Source organism: Lissotriton helveticus, chromosome 2_1 (assembly GCF_964261635.1).
Source record: "Lissotriton helveticus chromosome 2_1, aLisHel1.1, whole genome shotgun sequence".
In the NCBI taxonomy this organism is placed as follows: Eukaryota; Metazoa; Chordata; class Amphibia; order Caudata; family Salamandridae; genus Lissotriton; species Lissotriton helveticus.
In genome coordinates, this window is record NC_136059.1 from 1434969647 (window position 1) to 1434989814 (window position 20168).

Sequence of the window (20168 nt, forward strand, 5' to 3'; positions counted from 1 at the left end):
TGTTTTTAGCAACAAAGGAATCCCAATATTTTAGTCACGGACAATGGCGTACAATTTGCGTCCGGGGAGATGAAAGAGTTCTTAGAGGAATTGAACATTAAACGTTAGAAAACTGCACTCTATTGTCCCAAGGCCAACCTTCTAGTAGAAAGAACAAATAGAATGATAAAGGCCATGGAGTAGATGATTACCTTAGAGAATGTATATGGTCATAACACACTTCACCTAATCTTATCACCTGTATATCTCCGTTTGTTTCCTCGAGAGGGAGAGAACCAGGCACCAAGATGAAGCCATTATGGTTGAGTGGAGGTGAGGGTGTATTAACCAATGGTTGGGACGGACACAGGAAAAATCAGCTCAAATTGAAGTATAAGAATTGGTATGATCAGAAACATGGTGTGAATGAGCGTAACTTTAAGGCAGGTAACTCTGTACTAGTAAAAAAAAAAACACCAAAGCACACATAAGTCAGAGTAAGTTTCAACCTCCTCAACAATTGGTTACGGTAAGCAGGAACTTGGTTCAACTTGAAAATGGATAAACATGGAGCGGAGACTTGTTGACGAAGAGTAACCCTGCTCTTTCTCCCTAGGAAGGGAGATGTGTTGTAATCTATTCTTGTATTATATAACTAGACCCCTGTTGGCCTTCTGTTCCTTCCCCTCTTCTTGGTTCCTCCCTTTCCCTTGTTCCCCCTCCTCCCTGTTAACAATTTAATCTCCTTCTGGAGTCCACAGTAGAATGTTGAGTTAGCTGCATTGAGGACAGTGAATGACTGGAATAAAGAACTGTTTTTTCTACCTCATTTACTTTGCTTCATTTCTTGAACTTCAACAGATTTGTTGTTGACTGTACTTGGATATAGTTCAAAATGTTTGAGAGATATTTTTGCACATTGCTTTTGACCTATAATGTTTATGGGTATCAAGTTATTGTGGTGAATTGCTGATCAACTTTATAATGGTTTATTTAATTGTTTTTTGTGGCAGTAAAAACAATTAGAGTTCTATGTTGTGTTTTACAGGCTTTCAAAATTATTATGATGCATGTTCTGAAGGTTTAAAGGAAGCCAGCACCCTATTAAAATTTGGAGGTCCAGGAGACTCTTGCCGACCTTTGCCCAAATCACCCATCTGTTGGAATCTTCTTACTCACTGCTACAATGGCACAAATTATTTCACTGGAGAAACTGGTGTGCGATTGGACTTCATAGCTCTACATAAAAAGGTAATTTTCTTGTGTTGAGTAGCAATTATAACAATTCAGGATTTGCAGTCTTTATCATCATAGTCACCGAAACATTTCAAAAGACAGGTAAAGTTATATTTCAATTTATATTTTAGTATTGTATTCGATCACTCTAACCCTCACTTCATTTTTCATATCGGGGCAAAAAGTAGTGGTTACATTGTGTGGTCAGACGGTAATATTTATCAAAATGACCTAAAGATATGATGGATTACATTCTCTGCAACGTGGGAAGTTGGATTGGATTGGGAAGTCTGCACATTGAGGAAAGGAATGTGTGTGTGGTTAAATTCTTTAGACTGCTAAAATTCAAGTGCAGTGTAGTATACTTTTCCTACCTTTAGTAATGTTCTTTCTCTTGGATATGCGTCTTCCCGTGGATTACTTATGTAAACTGAATCTGGAAATTTTATAGAACCCTTCACCATTGCTCAGTGACTTACCTCAGCTTTGGGGTTGGGGGGCATCAAGGATTTAATATCGAATGTCATATATTTGATTATTGTGTGACCTACAGACGCTAAAGACATAACTCCATGAGCCAAAGTATACAATTTTAAACAAGTGAATTCTGATTCACTCAGAAAGGGGAGGTGAGTGGGTGTCAACGAACATATTAATCAAAAAGAAAATTACCAGAACTAATTTACTTTTTCTTCTAATGATTGCTCCACACCGATTCTTAAGGTGAACCATTCCTAAAGATGCCATTACAATAAGGGGGGGGGGCTAAGTGAAGATAATAATACTATCACAAAAGAAAGCTCTTAAGTATACTTACCAAACTGTGATTCCCCTCTCAAGTGAGTATGCAAACAATAATGTTTAAAAAAGAGTGCAGACAAGACTAGGTAGCCTCTTAGCAAATTGCCCTAATCACAACACCCTTTAAAAGTCTTGCGTTTTGGCTTTAAAACCAGATTGCATGGCTTAGTGGCAAGTTTGTAACAAACCTGAACCACCTTGAAAATCGATCTCAAAGTGGGTTGCTTTCTGAAAACCTTACAATGCCTTCTCTCTTGTATCGTATGTCTGACTGTGGAGTGGTGCGTAACGGCAGAATCAGCGACCCTTGAATCTCTGATAAGAATACAAATAATACAAAGGGAACTGGCAACGGTTATTTAAAGAGACATCGTCTCCCTGCAATCTAGAATATTACATCTTTTTGAAGGATCGATAATTTCGCAAACTAAAGGATCTCACTGACATAACAGGGGATTAGCTCTGATTTGCACTTGAGGTGAATAACGTATTGGACTCCCAACAAGACTCGAGGAAAATTCAGTCTTAATATTGAAAGACATCACTAGTGAAGCAACTTATCCCATTGTCTTTAAAGAATTTTAATATCGATGTGACTCCATATCGCGTTGGAGGGAGGCACATCATTCAATACTTATCGCTAAGGTTACATGAATTTGTATCACTAATAGGAGAGGCAATTATTATTCTTGTTCAGATGAAGGCGGTCTTTGAATAATTTGCAACCACCGAAACGCGTCAACCCCCTTTTTCTATAGGGTTATATTCAAGGAACTATTTTGGGTCCAATCAAATAACTGTTCGATGGACACTCACTAAGTTGATTGATTCTTTTGAAATAACCAAATGATGAGGTTTTTAATATTTCATATGCTTTTTGTCTCTCATGTATTCTAAATGTATTGATGTTTATAATGTTTGTGCTTTTGTTATGATTTAACTAAGAATAACCTAAAAGATATTTTCAATAAAATGATTTTGTAATACTAGTTATAGTCTCTATCCATGTGTTTATAATTGTTCTTTGGGTCAGTTTTTGAGATTATTAGGAGATACCTGAGCGATTTGATGGTTGAGAAATGGTCGAATGAAATCTGAGATTAAATCTTTATAGTCCAAGAGAGTTCTCTTCATATTGAAGAGATTATCAGAACATTTAGAATGTACTTTAATCTCCCTTTCCCTGTGAAGCAAGGCACTGAGATCCTACAATTCAGACACGTCATGTAGTCCCAACTCCGATGGGGAGTGATGGTTGCTCTTCCACTGGAGACATGTGAGAAGTTGGCCTGATGTATGATGTTCACTATTCTAGTGAGCACCTTGTATCAGTCCAAACAATCCCTTATTGTGGTGGTTGTAAAGTCAACCATATAGACAAGCTATCCTAGTGGTAGCATGGACTAAGCTGTCTTAGGCTTAACTTAAGAGGACATGTGAAACCAGTTGTTTTACCATATGCAATCCTGTAATATCAAATGAAAGGACACCACACAAATTATATATTATAAAAATATATGTATTTATTACTAGAATAATCCTCTGTACTCTTTATGAGTCCAGAGGCACAAGCGTTTAAACAAAAGGACAGTTAAACATACACAAGTTGCACGATTATGGATAGGGCCGGTGGCCACTCAAACCATATACTAAATAAGTGGTATAAGAACCACTTCTCGAACAATGGTAAGGCCTAGGGCCTTGGGAATCGCTGGGACTACACTGGACTAACAGCAGTTAGGACGGGAGTAGCCCGCGGGATTCGGGTGCAGCGCTAAAAGCACACGCATGCACCAATGCAAAGTCAATGATGCGTAAAAGTTATAAAGTTACTGTTTTGGAAGTCTTCTGACTGGAATAGAATTAAACCACTTTAAACTAGGACACTAGAGGTGTAAACCACTACAGGAGCACCGGTGTTTGATCGTTACCTCACCCACAGGAAGCGGGTGCATAGGTGCCAAAGTGTGTCGGGTTTCGTCGTGGAGTTCTTTGCAGCCTGGAGATGAAGATGCTGCAGGTGGCCAGGAGAGAAGAGTCCGGGTGGATCGAAGATGTAGAGTACCTGAAAGCAGAGGGGATAGAGTCTGGGTCACTAGCCAGTGACCAGGATGGAACCAGGAAGGAACCAGGCGATGTCAGGCGCAATCAGGTGGTTGTTGTGAAGCTTGTCTCCGCTGCCACGTGGACTCTGGGGCATCGACGATGACCTGGAGTGGAACATGGACTCACCCACGAAGGCTCTCGCTGTTGGCGGTGTCGGCTTCTGGATCGGAGTTAACAGGCCTTGGCAAAGGCAACCCACGCAGGATTTGAAGATCGCTTCTTACTCGGACCAGCAAGGTCAGAGCGGTGGCTCCTTTTCAGGGGAGCGAGGGCCAACGGGCAAGTGACCGGACAGACGTGTCGAGCAGGAAAATGCAAAAGGGCCCCACACAGCACTCGATGAGTGTGGAGGGGTGATCTTCGGTGCACAAGCTGTTCGGGGCTGGGGCTTCTCAAACCCCAATGCACAGCTTCGAGGGTACCTCGGGGGCTGCACGGTGAGCACTTCGCAGTCTTTTCAAGATGGCCGGTCCCACGTCTTACGTCGCCTCCACGGGTCTCAGCTTTGCTGTGGCTGGGGATCGGGCTGTTGGATGTCTGGGAATCCGGTTCTTGTCGATCTCTGTCCCTCAAGCTCCGGCGGGAGCTGCAACAAAGCAAACCGTTGGGTGCTGGATGGTGCCTGTTTGCACAGGGTGGTCACTCCTCGACCACAAGGGAGATTCTTCAGTCTTCCACGTCGAGTGGGATGTCGAAGGGTCCAGAGTTCTGTATCAAAGTTTCAGTCAGGATAAATCTAAAGTCTATGGACACAGCTCCTACTTTTATTCCAAATCAAGGGGCTGGATTACCTGCTAGGTCCCTCCTATGGGTGGGACCCAGGAAGGGGGTGGTTACACTCCTTTCCCTTTGTCCAGTTTCGCGCCAGAGCTGGGACTGGAGTGTCCCAGCACCGGTTTGAACTGGGCTATGCATGGGGAGCCTTGTGCGCCCCAGGCAGTGTCTAGTTTCACTTGCCCTGCCTGCCTCAATCCACTATCTCCTGTCTGGAGTGGTGTAACACCTCCCTGTGACAGGATACCATTTGTCCAGGCCTCCCCTGCCGGAGTTTCGGTCAGCAGCAGGAGGCCTGACTCGTGTCTGTGGCAGCAGCATCCATTTTGTGATGCTGGGGCTCTGGTTAGATTTAACCACGTTTAAGTAAAGTAACATGTCTTTTCCCTCTAGAAGGGTGGAATGCTACCCCCGTTGCCAGAACTGGTGAGGGGGTAGTATTCCAAAGTGTATGACACCTTACACAACATGTTTTGATGAAGTCAAACCAAAGTTAGCAATAACCGCGAGGATTATAATGCACTTAAGAGTATATGGTATGGCAATATCCTAGAACAGCTTTAAGGAAATGGTTCCGAAAGCTGCAGACAGGCTCAGCTCATGCTAGAGCACCATATCACATAAAACCAAGCACTCTGCCTCCAGGATTGTTAAGGCCTGCCATAGGAGTGACTTATAGGCCTATATGTGTCCAGATATAGGGTTAGATATAGGTATACTATATCTAAGCAAGGGGTGGCAAAAGATATGTTGCAGCCCCTGGTAGGCCTGTGATGCACCTATGCCCTGGGTACCTATAGTACACTGTACAGGGGCTGATAAGGTGATCCAATACCCAATTGGTGATGTACCTAAAGTACATGTCTGTGAATTTAGAGAGAGAACAGCAGGCTGTGGGTCTGATTAGCAGGCCGACAGCCACATTAAGTCAAAAACCAGTGAAGCAAAAAGGAAAAATTGGGGTGACCATAGGAAAGCAGACCCTACTCTCCTACATACCCCCCCCCCCCAAACGCAGGGACATTAAACTTAACCTTGACCAGATAAGTCTTCATGTTCTAAGTGGAAATACCTGGAGAGACCATCTGCATTGCCATGGTCAGTCCCTGGTCTGTGCTCCACTGTAAAATGCATCCCCTGTAGGGAAATGGACCACCTGAGCAGTTTGGGATTTTCACCCTTCATCTGATTTAGCCACAAGAGGGGCTTATGGTCTGTCTGAATCTTGAAGCGAGTGCCAAACAAGTATGGTCTCAACTTCTTCAGGACCCAAACCTCAGCAAAGGCCTCCCTCTCAATGGCTGACCAACGTTTCTCTCTAGGGGTCAGCCTTCTGCTAATGAAAGCAGTGGGCTGGTCTTGACCATCTACATTAAGTTGTGAAAGCACAGCTCCCACCCCCAACTCAGAAGCATCTGTTTGGACAATGAACTCTTTGGAGTAGTCAGGACTCTTTAGGATAGGTCCAGAGCACATGGCCTTCTTCAGGTCATCAAATGCCTTTTGACAGCTAACTGTCCATTGAACCTTTTTTGGCATCTTCTTGGATGTCAGATCATTTAATGGTGTCACAATGGACCCATAGTTCTTTACAAATTTCCTGTAATACACAATCAGGCCCAAGAAGGCTTTGACTTGCGTCTGGGTAGTTGGAGGAGCCCAGTCCTGTATGGCCTGGATCTTGCTCTCCAATGGTTGAACCTGACCCCCACCTACTAGGTGGCCCAGGTACACAACCTTAGTCTGCCCTATCTGGCACTTTGTGGCCTTGATAGTCAGGCCTGCCATTTGCAGGGCCTCTAAAACCTTCTTCAGGTGGATCAGGTGATCCTCCCAGGTGGAGCTGAAGACAGCAATATAATCTAGATAAGCTGCACAAAAGTCATCCAACCCAGCAAGGACTTGGTTCACCAACCTTTGGAAAGTGGCAGGTGCATTCTTCAAACCAAAGGGCATTACCACAAACTGATAATGACCACCAGGGGTTGAGAATGCTGTTTTGGCCTTAGACTCCTCAGCTAACCTGATTTTCCAATAGCCAGCTGTCAGATCAAATGTGCTCAGAAATTTGGCAGAAGCCAATTTATCTATGAGCTCATCTGCCCTTGGAATGGGGTGAGCATCTGTCCTAGTGACAGCATTGAGACCTCTATAGCCACACAGAACCTCATTTCTCTCTTTCCATCTTTGGTATGAGGTTTTGGCACAAGGACTACTGGGCTGGCCCAGGGGCTCTCTGATGGCTCAATCACTCCAAGTTCAAGCATTTTCTGCACCTCAGCCGTTATACAATCCCTGACATGGTCAGGTTGCCTGTAGATTTTATTCTTCACAGGCAGACTGTCACCAGTATCCACCTCATGGGTGCACCAGTTAGTTTGACTGGGTGTTAGAGAAAACATATGTCTGTGAGCCTGCAGAACATGTCTGCATTCCCATTGCTGCTGGTCAGAGAGGTTGCCTGCCAAGGCGACTCCATCCACTGAACCATCATTAGGGTTTTGGGATAACCGGTCTGGGAGAGGGTCACTCTCTTCCTCCTGGTCCCCATCTGTAGCCATGAGTACATCCATGTCTGCCCTGTCCACATATGCTTTCAATCTGTTTACATGGAGCACCCTGTGGGGGCTCCTAGGGGTGCCAAGGTCCACCAAGTAGGTGACCTCTCCCCTTTTCTGCAGTATGGTGTGGGGTCCAGACCATTTGTCTTGGAGGGCTGCTGGGGCCACTGGCTCCAACACCCACACCTTCTGTCCTGGCTGGTACTCAGCCAGCACAGCCTTTTGGTCATGCCAAGCTTTCTGTAATTCTTGGCTGGCCTCAAGCTTTTTGGTTGCCTTCTCCATGTATTCAGCCATCCTGGAGCGGAGACCAAGTACATAGTCCACAATATCAAGCTTAGGCTTTTTGAGAGGTATCTCCCATCCTTTCTTCACAAGACACAGTGGACCCCTTACAGGGTGGCCAAACAAAAGTTCAAAAGGGCTGTAGCCAACCCCCTTTTGTGGGACCTCTCTGTAAGCAAAGAGTAGGCAGGGTAAAAGTATGTCCCATCTTTCCTAAGCTTTTCAGCCTAACCCTTTTATCATTCCCTTTAGGGTCTTGTTGAACCTTTCAACAAGCCCATTGCACTGTGGATGGTAGGGTGTGGTGAACTTATAGTTCACTCCACACTCTTTCCACATTGCTTTTAAATATCCAGACATGAAGTTGGTACCTCTGTCTGAAAGTACCTCCTTTGGAAAGCCCACTCTGGAGAAAACTCCAAGTAGGGCCATTGCCACAACAGGAGCTGTTAAGGGCCTCAGGGGAATTGCCTCTGGGTACCTGGTGGCATGATCCACTACCACCAGTATAAATCTGTTTGGGGATCCATTGGTCCAACAATGTCTATCCCAACTCTCTCAAAGGGTACCCCCACCACAGGTAATGGTATTAGGGGGGCCTTTGTGGTGCCACCTGATTTGCCGCTGGCTTGGCAGGTGTCACAGGAGCGACAAAACTCATTAGTATTCTCTGCCATGTGAGGCCAGTGAAAGTGTGGGACAAGTCTTTCCCAAGTCTTAGTCTGGCCTAATTGTCCTGCTAGGGGAATTTCATGGGCCAAGGTGAGAAGGCAGCCCCTAAATTGCAGAGGTATGACCAACCTCCTTGTAGCACCAGGCTTGGGGTCTCTAGCCTCTGAATAGAGGAGCCCATCATCCCAATACACTCTATGGGTACCTTGAGCATTCCCAGCAGCCTCAGCAGCAGCCTGCTGTCTGAGGGGTTCAAGAGAAGGACAAGTTAACTGAGCCTGCCCCAGATCTGCCCTTGAGGGTCCCCCTGTCCCCAGAAACTCAACCTGATCAGGTTCAAGTTCTTCTAGGACAGTCTCCTCTTGGATCGCAGAATCACCCTCCTGAGAGGGTTGATCCTCAACCTGGGGCAAGGTGGAAGGCACTGCCTTAACCCTCTTGCTCTTTCTCTTCGGTTGTGGTTGGTCTATGGTTTCAAGATCCACCACAGGTTCAGGTAGGCACTTCTTGGCCTGGGACCTGGTTACAGCAAGGACATGTGCTGAAATACCTAGCATCTCTGCATGAGTCCTATACTCCACTTCTGACCATAAGGGAATTCTCTAGATCATTGCCCAAAAGACAGTCAACTGGGAGGTCTGCACTCACAACAACTTTCTTGAGGCCAGTTACCCCTCCCCAGGAGAAGTTAACAACAGCCACACTATGTGTAGTAGTGGCATTGCTAGCATTGGTCACTAGGTAATTTTAACCCAGTACAATTTGTCCAGGGTCCACAGAGTTAGGTTTCACCATAGTGACACTGTCACATGTGTCTCTGTAGGCCTGAGCCATTTTCTCATTAATCAGAGGCGTCTGCCTATACTTGCCCAAAGTATTGGGACTCACAGTAGTGGACATAGCCATACCCACATCATAGAGCAGAACTGCCTGAGTAGGGATTCTGACTAGGCCAGACTCCATCTCATTACCCAGGGTTAACCCCACTAAAGCCTTGGGTTGTGCACTACCACTGCTAACTGTACTAGGGGGTGCAGGTGCCTTAGGGGCTGCAGTGGTAGGGCCTGTTCCTTTCTTAGTGCATTCACTACCCCAGTGTGAAACTGATTTACAGGTTTTGCACCAAGGTTTCTTTGGGCCATCATTCTTCTTCTTTTTATTTCCAGTTTGGGATCCCCCCTCTTCAGAAGTATTTTGGGGGCCTGAAGAAGACTTCTGGTCTTTTTGTTTCTGATCTCCACCTTTCTGGTCTGCTTTTTTCTGATCACCTCCATGGTTCTGGGGTTTCTGCTTAACCCTGGTTCTGACCCATTTGTCTGCCTTCTTTCCCAATTCTTGGGGAGAGGTCAGATCTGAGTCAATCAGGTGTTGATGCAACAGCTGGTTCTGGCAATTATTAAGGATCCGTTCTCTCATTATTAGATTGTACAATCCTGTATAGTGTGTGACTTTAATTCCCAGCAACCAACCCTCCAGAGCCTTAGTGGCACAATCAACGAAATCAGTCCAGTCCTGAGTCTGAGCTTTTTGGGTATCTCTGAACAACAACCTGTATTGCTCAGTGGTTAGGCCAAACCCATCAATAAGAGCAGTCTTCAGGACAGTGTAGTTATTAGCATCCCCAGGACTAAATGTGAGGAGCTTATCTCTCCCTTTCTCAGAAAAGGAGCACCATAAAATTGCTGCCCACTGGTCTTGAGGGACCTGCTGTACAATGCAGGCCCTCTCCAGAGCAGTCATCCATTTGTGGATGTCATCCCCTTCTCTGTAGGGGGGCACAATCTTTGTCAGGTTTCTATGTTCATAGGACCTGTCTTTATCTTTAGGGATAATGCTGCCACCAGTGGAATCTGATCCACTCAATTTTTGTTCCCTTGCTAAAGCAAGTTTAGCTTGGGCCAGGGCTATCTCTTCCCTCTCTATCTGGAGTTTGACAGCTCTCATTCTGGCCTTATGCTCTTTTCTCTGAGGGGAAGTCATTCAACTTTGAGAATTCCTGGAGGCATTAGAAAGGTTAGATTCCCTGGAAAGGGATCTCTCTCTTCTATTGCCAGGGAATATTCTACTATTGGGTCTGGGAAGGTGACTCACCTCTCCATCCCCATTTAGGCTCATGTTAGCATGGCTAAGCCTCCTAACTTGGACCTGGACATCCCCCTGATCATCTGAATCAATATCCTCATCCACCTCCACTTCTACCTCTGGGGTGGTGTTCTCATCATCTGGGGGGTTTGTTCCACCTCCTGAATTACTTGAGGGGCCTGCCCTAGACTTCTCAAGATCATCCTTCTCTAGGATTCCTATCAGGATGGGAATGGTAGGGTTGTGACCCTTTATCAGCCCCCTTGTAGTGCACAAGGCACTCAAGTCCCTGAAGCTGAAGTTGTCATAGCTGGAAGGTGCCTTGGTAAGGTCACCTGTCACAGGCAGAGCACTGGGTTGCTCACCTGTGCCAGACATGACTCTAGTGAGGTGTAAGTGGTGCACTTACCTACACTATGTGTTTTCCTACTGGAACCTTACTAGTGACATGTAGTCAGGGTGTGCTAAGCCCTTTGGTCTACAACTACTAAGTTCAGTAGAACATAAGTATGTAAGCTTTGTTTATATGTACCTATGGTACTTAATGTGATCTTTCAAATGATACAAGATTGCAATTGGTAAAACAACAGCAAGCTCAAATCCAACCGCTGCACACCAATGTGAGAAGTTGGCCTGATGTCTGATGTTCACTATTCTAGTGAGCACCTTGTATCAGTCCAAACAATCCCTTATGGTGGTGGTTTAAAAGTCAACCTTATAGACAAGCTATCCTAGTGGTAGCATGGACTAAGCAGTCTTAGGCTTAACTTAAGAGGACATGTGAAGCCAGTTGTTTTACCATATGCAATCCTGTAATATCAAATGAAAGGACACCACACAAGTTATATATTATAAAAATATATGTATTTATTACTAGAATAATCCTCTGTACTCTTTATGAGTCTAGAGGCACAAGCGTTTAAACAAAAGCACAGTTAAACATACACAAGTTGCACGATTATGGATAGGGCCGGTGGACACTCAAACCATATACTAAATAAGTGGTATAAGAACCACTTCTCGAACAATGGTAAGGCCTAGGGCCTTGGGAATCGCTGGGACTACACTGGACTAACAGCAGTTAGGACGGGAGTAGCCCGCGGGATTCGGGTGCAGCGCTAAAAGCACACGCATGCACCAATGCAAAGTCAATGGTGCGTAAAAGTTATAAAGTTACTGTTTTGGAAGTCTTCCGACTGGAATATAATTAAACCACTTTAAACTAGGACACTAGAGGTGTAAACCACTACAGGAGCACCGGTGTTTGATCGTTACCTCACCCACAGGAAGCGGGTGCATAGGTGCCAAAGTGTGTCGGGTTTCGTCGTGGAGTTCTATGGAGCCTGGAGATGAAGATGCTGCAGGCGGCCAGGAGAGAAGAGTCCGGGTAGATCCAAGGGTGGATCCAAGGGTGGATCGAAAATGTAGAGTACCTGAAAGCAGAGGGGACAGAGTCTGGGTCACTAGCCAGTGGCCAGGATGGAAGCAGGAAGGAACCAGGCGATGTCAGGCGCAATCAGGTGGTTGTCGTGAAGCTTGTCTCCACTGCCACGTGGACTCTGGGGCATCGACGATGACCTGGAGTGGAACACGACTCACCCACGAAGGCTCTCACTGTTGGCGGTGTCGGCTTCCGGATCGGAGTCAACAGGCCTTGGCAAAGGCAACCCACGCAGGATTTGAAGATCGCTTCTTAAGGTCAGAGCGGTGGCTCCTTTTCAGGGGAGCGAGGGCCAGTCTGGAGCAACCAGACCAGCAGAGTAGTTTCGTAGTTTCGTCGTCGTAGAGGCCACAAGCCAACGGGCAACGGGAAAATGCAAAGGGCCCCACGCAGCACTTGATGAGTGTGGAGGGGTGATCTTCAGTGCACACGCTTTTCGGGGCTGGGGCTTCTCAAACCCCAATGCACAGCTTCGAGGGTACCTCGGGAGCTGCACGGTCAGCACTTCGCAGTCTTTTCAAGATGGCCGGTCCCATGTTTCACGTCGCCTCCACGGGTCTCAGCTTTGCTGTGGCTCGGGCAGTTGGATGTCTGGGAATCCGGTTCTTGTCGATCTCTGTCGCTCAAGCTCCGGCGGGAGCTGCAACAAAGCAAACCGTTGGGCGCTGGATGGTGCCTGTTTGCACAGGGTGGTCACTCCTTGACCACAAGGGAGATTCTTCAGTCTTCCACGTCGAGTGGGATGTCGAAGCGTCCAGAGTTCTGTATCAAAGTTTCAGTCAGGATAAATCTAAAGTCTATAGACACAGCTCTTACCTTTATTCCAAATCAAGGGGCTGGATTACCTGCTGGGTCCCTCCTATGGGTGGGACCCAGGAAGGGGGTGGTTACACCCCTTTTCCTTTGTCCAGTTTCGCACCAGAGCTGGGACTGGAGTGTCCCAGCACCGCTTTGAACTGGGCTATGCATGGGGAGCCTTGTGCGCCCCAGGCAGTGTCTAGTTTCACTCGCCCTGCCTGCCTCAATCCACTATCTCCTGTCTGGGGTGGTGTAACACCTCCCTGTGACAGGATACCATTTGTCCAGGCCTCCCCTGCCAGAGTTTCGGTCAGCAGCAGGAGGCCAGACTCGTGTCTGTGGCAGCAGCATCCATTTTGTGATGCTGGGGCTCTGGTTAGATTTAACCGCGTTTAAGTAAAGTAACATGTCTTTTCCCTCTAGAAGGGTGGAATGCTACCCCCGTCGCCAGAACTGGTGAGGGGGTAGTATCCCAAAGTGTATGACACCTTACACGACATGTTTTGATAAAGAGAAACCAAAGTTAGCAATAACCGCAAGGATTATAATGCACTTAAGAGTATATGGTATGGCAATATCCTAGAACAGCTATAAGGAAATGGTTCAGAAAGCTGCAGACAGGCTCAACTCATGCTAGAGCACCATCTCACATAAAACCAAGCACTCTGCCTCCAGGATTGTTAAGGCCTGCCATAGAAGTGACTTATAGGCATATATGTGTCCAGATATAGGGTTAGATATAGGTATACTATATCTAAGCAAGGGGTGATTACACGACCTTGCCCCAGCTGAGTGATCAGCCAGTTGTGTCAGTTTGGATAGCCAGCCAGGGGTGGCAAAAGATATGCTGCAGCCCCTGGTAGGCCTGTGATGCACCTATGCCCTGGGTACCTATAGTACACTGTACAGGGGCTGATAAGGTGATCCAATACCCAATTGGTGATGTACCTAAAGTACATGTCTGTGAATTTAGAGAGAGAACAGCAGGCTGTGGGTCTGATTAGCAGGCCCACAGCCACATTAAGTCGAAAACCAGTGAAGCAAAAAGCAAAAATTGGGGTGACCATAGGAAAGCAGACCCTACTCTCCTACAGGACACGTCTAACCTTCCTGAGGCAGGTGGCTTTACCAAATCCTTCTCAAAACGAATGGTGGGTCTCTTCTCCTCTTAGGAGGAAGGGAACTGTCAAGGGACTTTGGTCTCATTCCCCCTTGTCAGTAAATAGGTTCTTAATAGCCAGGTTACAAAGTTATGCCAGCTGCATACATGAGAGACTGAAACCAAGAGAGAGATGTAGGATATTTAGTAGCAGTCAGCATAACTCCATACAATGGCTTTGGTTGGCTGTGTTCTGAAATACAAGGCTAAAAGGTGTGACCTTTCAGCTGCTAGCCCTCCCTCCAAATGTGCTACACCTTTTTATGGCTGTTTGGGATAATTCACGCTTAGGCCTTCATAACTTTTTTTCCCACATAGGATTTCCATGCCTAATTTGCCTCTTTTATTTCCAACATCCTGTGGATTCAAAAGGTACCCCGGCTGTGTGGATTCCCCTGGAGGGGACTGAGAAATTAGCCTGTATATAGCTACATTTGTGTGTATGTGTTGGGGGGGGGTGTTAGAGAAAAAAGTTTTGCGGAAGAAAATTAATTTTCTTTCTTGCAAATGGTATCACCGGAAGGTTTGAATTGCTAAAATCATCTACACAGCTTTCAAGAACTGGCAAACTTGATTGAGAAAACCACATTTTTCACCACAGTTTTCATTTTGGCTATTTTACTGGGAGATAGCCAATTTTTCCTATTTTCTTGTGCTTTCAACCTCCTTCCAGTTTTTTGGTGAAAATTGTATGAAATCCATAGTGGATCCCTAAAAGCTATACATTTCTGAAAACTAGACAGACTCTTGGTTGCAACATGGGGTCATTTGTGTAGATCCTTCAAGGTTTCATCAAAGAAACTAAGTTTTGTAGCGTTTTATCACAATGGCTGATTTACAGAATCAATATACCATTGCATCTGCTAGACCCTTCTGATTGCTGGGATATATAGTGTTTGTGGGTTTTTCAACAACTTGCAGTACTTAGAGGCAATAACTGAGCTGCGCATTACAATGGTTTTTCATTGTGTACCTGGAATAGAGCTATTTATATGGTCAAATATGAAGAGTGAAAAATAGGTATCAAGAAAACCTATGTATTTCCAAAGAAGGCACAAGATATGGAGTTTAGAAGCAGGGGTTATTTGTGCATCTTTGAATTTGTGGGTATCCATATTCGCAGGTGAATTAGTGGGCCTTTCTCAAAATGTCTCCTTTCTTACACACTGGCTTATTTTTGAAGTCCAAAATGTAGAGAAATACAATTGGTAATAACACTTATTATACTATTCTGTGTTCCCCTAAGTCTCCTGATAAAAATGGGGCCTTGCTTTTGTGGCTACGGCTAGTAGCTGTGACAGGAAAGGTGCCAAAACGCAACATGGACATATAACATTTTTCCATTGAAAGCTAACACATTTTTTGGCAATGTGCCTAGCTGTAGATTTTGGGCCCTAGCTTAGCCGGTACCAAGGTAAACCTAGCAAACCTGCACGTTTTTGAAAACTAGACACCTGGTGGTTAATCCATGGTGGGGTGACTTGTGTGGCTCTCAGTAGGTTTTCGTACCCAAAAGCCCTTGCAAATCTCAAACTTTGACTCAAAAAACACATCTTCCTCACATTTCTGTGATGGAAAGTTCTGGGATCTATAGGAGCAACGAATTTCCTATCGCCTATTATTCCCCCAAGTCTCCCTATTAAAAATGGTACCTCACTTGTGTGGGTAGGGCTAGTGGCTGCAAAAGGAAAGGCTCCAAGACGCAACATGGACACCAAATTTTCCACTGAAAATTGATCCTTTTTAGGTCTCACCTAGGCAGCACCTGCGCTCTCTCATCGAGACATTTTGTATTCTGAATATGGGCTTTATGCTCCACCCATTTTCAAACACTTCCCCTTTACATGTGTTGTAACTCAGTTTGTGAGCACTATTTTTTCTTAAGCTGGAGCACTCAAGACCAATGCTCATGGTTTACTGAGCTCTGTTGTAAAGAGGGCTGCAAATCTTGCTCTTGTCTTGCCACATTTGCTGTGAATTGAAAGACCGAGGTCTGTTATTTTTTCCCCCTCATTTTGTTTTTGCAGGAATGTTATGGACTACATCAACCGTATACAGCTACAGACTTTACCCAACGCATTTACACCAGCAATTAAAATGGAATTTTCATTTTTCTTAGACATATCTCTGTCTTGCACCTCTTACATTTTTAAAGAAATTTCAAAGAAAAACTAAATATTGGGCAAAAAGTGCTAACATTACTTGCAATGAGCCACACCTGCGAAATGGCGTTTAAGTGCATCCCTCAAATCTAAATTACATACTCTATTAAAAGCAGCACACGCTCTCCATTGCAGCCCTTTCCCCTTGTTTATTTACTTTGGGTGCCGTACTAATAAGTGTCTTTGCTTTGTTTACTTTGTTTCCCATTGCAGCCACGTGGTCACACAGACTTTCCTACAAATAATATAAATTATAATATTGTTGGCAGAGAGGCCCAGCAGCATAGTCAAACTTGTTGGGGGCTGGTCGAAGCAGTACTTAATATATTTGTTGATACTGCATGGGCCTCAAGATGGCAGAAGAAAACAACAAGAAACACTGCCATCCCACATTACAACATCACACTTCAAGTTAGAGTGTCTGCGTGGAACATACACCGCATTGTGCTTTTTGGCCACTTATGATAATATCATTGTAAAATCGGAACTGGTATTAAGTCTGCTTGTTTTGTTTACTTTTGGCCAATCACTCTCCAAGAGAGCATTTTGGCAGTCCGTCCCCCACTGCTCCCTCTCTCCTCCCTTGTCTTTGGCCCCCACTGTCTGTTGTTGCTGCAACCCACCCTTCCCTCTCGTGTTACATACCCTTAATCCTTAATGTGATTAAATGACGAGAATGACCATTTAAATAGGAGGGCAACGTCAAGCAGTTATTTTACTTCCACTGGGTCATAGACGATCAGGTCATCAGTGCTGTTTTATTACCAAGAACTTAGATATAAGTAAAAGACATAGCCATTTACAATGCCAATATCTTTAACCCAAACTAATGCTAGACCTTTTGCATCTCAATTGCTTATTTTGCAATGTGGCTAGCTATGGATTTTGGGCCCTAACACAGTTGGCACCTCGGGAAACCTAGCAAACCTGCACATTTTTTAAAACTATACACTTAGGAGAATCCAGAATGAGGTGACGAGTTGCTCCCACCAGGTTTTCCTACCCAGAAACCCTTGAAAACCTCAAACATTGACTGAAAAAACACCCTTTCCTCACATTTCTGTCATGGAAATATCTGGAATCTGTAGGGAACAACTAATTTCCTACATCCTATCTTTCCCCAAGTCTCCCTATAACAATAGTACCTCACTTGTGTGGGTAGGGCTAGTGGCCGCAACAGGAAAGGGGCCAAAATGCAATATATACACATCGCATTTTTCCATTGAAAACTGACACCTTTTTTGCATTGTGCCTAGCTATAGATTTTGGGTCCCAGCTCAGCTGGCACATAGGAAAACCTGGAAAACCTGCACATTTTTGAAAACTAGATGCCTGGGAGAACCCAGATGGTGTGACTTGCGTGGCTCTCACCAGTTTTTTTTACCCAGAACCCCTGTAACAAACTCAAACCTTGTCTGACAAAACACATTTTCCTCACATTTCAAAGATGGAAAGTTCTGGAATCTGCAGGCAGCAACTAATTTCCTACCAGCTACCATTCCCCAAAGTCCTCCAATTGAAATGGTACCTCACTTGTGATGGTAAAGCGAGTGGGCGCAACATGAAAGGCGGCAAAATGCAACACGAACGCATCACATTTTTCAATTAAAAAGGGACCCTTTTCATGCAATGTGTCTAGCCTTAGATTTTGGGCCCTAGTTCACCCGGCACCTAGGGAAAACTAGCAAACCTGCACATTTTCGAAAGCTAGACACCTGGGCGAATCCAGGGTGTGGTGACTCGTTTGTGCCTCGGGCCCATGTTTTCTACCCAGAAGCCCTTGCAAACCTCAAACTTTGTCTTAAAGAACACACTTACCTCACATTTCTGTGATGGAAGGTCCTGGAATCAGCAGGAATCCACAAAGGTCCTTCCATCCAGCATTCTCTGACTTATGCCAATGAAAATGCTGATCCATTTGTGTGGCTGGATCCAGTGCCCATGACAGGAACAGATCAAACAAAGGTCAATGAGTGCTCCTTTGCGAGGACTCCCATTGATGTTAGTTGATCCTTTCCTTGTGCGAGCACTAGGCCCAGCTACACAAGTGGGGCAGCATTTTTATTGGGACCAGTGAGAAAATGCTTTGTGGTAGGAATTTGTGAATTCCTTATGATTCTTGAAGAATACATTACAGAAATGCAAGGAACATGTGTGATTTTAGACATTTGAGGTTTACAGGGCATTGTGGGTAAGAAAACTTTATGGGATCCACGAAAGGCACACCACCATGTTCTTCCCTGGGTATCTAGTTTTCAGAAATGCCTGGGTTTGGTGTGGCTGCCTAACCCAAGCCCAAAAACTGCAGCTCCCCCTTTTGTTGATGGTGCCAGAGAGCACCCTGCACTTTGACAAGCACTAGGTCCACCCACACCGGTGAGGTACCATTTTTATCAGGAGATATGTGAGAACTCTGGGTGGCAGGAAGTTTGAGGCTCCCAGCAGATTCCACCAGTACTTTGAGGGATCCATGGGAGCCACCCAGGAGTCCCCCTGGTGTCTTGTTTACAAAATCATCTACATTTGGTAGATTTTACCCAGCGACAATGTACGCCCTGGCAGAGAAAAAGGAAAAGGCAAATATTACTGCACAGCCATCTACTCATCAAGTACACACACATACTGGTTAGATTTGGCATGAGAGTGATTGAAAAGTTCAGAATGTTAATTTTATTGGCAAAAGATTTCACAAAAATGAAATTCAGTATTATTAATTGTAAGTTCAGATTGCTGAACTAATGACTCACCGCCCGTGAGCTGTAAAGCCACAGGAAGGCACCAATCATTTTACAGGCTATTCAAACACCTTTCATGCGTGACTCACACAAATCTATTCACAGCACCATCTGCGGGCACAGCACATTACAACACTTACATTGACAAACAGTGACCTTCAGGGCCCATCACTTTCATATGCCCACAGGACTGACACAGCAATCACCCTGACAGCTGACGGACTGTGTGGACTGGCTTTTAGCTTGCCATTTGTATGTAGTGGCAGCATGAAGTCACTACACACACACCGCCAGCCAAATGCCAGCTCACACTTACCACCATCCAAGCACCGGTTCACACACAGCGCCAGCTAAGTGCCATTACGCACACAAACCGCCAGCCCAGCACCAGTGTACACACACCGCCAGTCAAGCACCAGTCCACAAACAGACCATCTACCTTTTTTTTTAACAAAAAAAAGAAAAGGCAAACTAATATGAAGGAGATGAAAAAACAACTATGACTACAAGCACAAGAGGTCTAACTAAATACATCAAACGACTGCCAAATGTGAAACTGTTGTGAAATTCTACACAGGAAGAGAACTATGCTTGGGACCATAGAACGTCAGTAGGTAGGGCCTGAACCATCATACCACCTCAGTACCCATGAGCCCGAGTCCGATAAGCTATATTTTCTCACTTGCCCTCTTAACCATATCCAGAGAGTCAAGTGAATTGACACCCCAGAACACAACACTTCCAACCCTCTCAGGGATTGCTGTAACAGGACACACCCTTACGCTCTCATACTCATACTCATCCAAAATAAGATATACCAGAGACACGAAGGAAGTTTGAAATGTTTATTTAAACTATTGTGGACTTAAAGCAGTATTTGTGCTACAATTAGAAAACAGATGCCTCACAAAAATACAGTCAGCATAGTCAGTAAACAATATATTATGAAAAGCCCTGTCATATTATAAGACAGATTAGCCTAACTCCCCTCCCTTTCTACAGAAGCGGAATGATTATACAACAAAGATCTCTGTGATTAGTAGTGGACCCCCCCCGCATCTTAGCATACACAGTTGGGAGTTCTACATCTCTGGTTCAACGGTTATCTCCTCTCAAAAAGTCTCTCTCTCTCTATATCTGTTACATTACTGCACATACCTATATGACAAGGCGTATATACTCTCAAACAACAGCTGTACTTGTGTTGTGTCTAGGTGCTAGTGCCTGGTCAGTACTAAATAACAAGGGACATTGTTGTTTGACCTTGTCTGCTGTGTTCAGACTAAATCCCAGGAAAGAACAGAATGCGAAAACAGCTGCAAGCTCTGTGTGAAAATACAATGTGGCACAAAGATGTCTTGTTTATATAGTAACGTG

The 20168-nt window shown here is 45.0% G+C and overlaps 1 protein-coding gene across 1 annotated transcript in view; it reads left to right on the top strand.

Moving 5' to 3' along the window:
- Positions 1 to 20168, top strand: part of IDUA (alpha-L-iduronidase) — a 1961268-nt gene that overhangs the window by 836716 nt on the left and 1104384 nt on the right. Inside the window, exon 6 of the mRNA XM_078676355.1 lies at positions 1028 to 1230. Coding sequence (XP_078532481.1) covers positions 1028 to 1230 — 203 coding nt within the window. The remainder of the gene's footprint in view (positions 1 to 1027; positions 1231 to 20168) is intronic.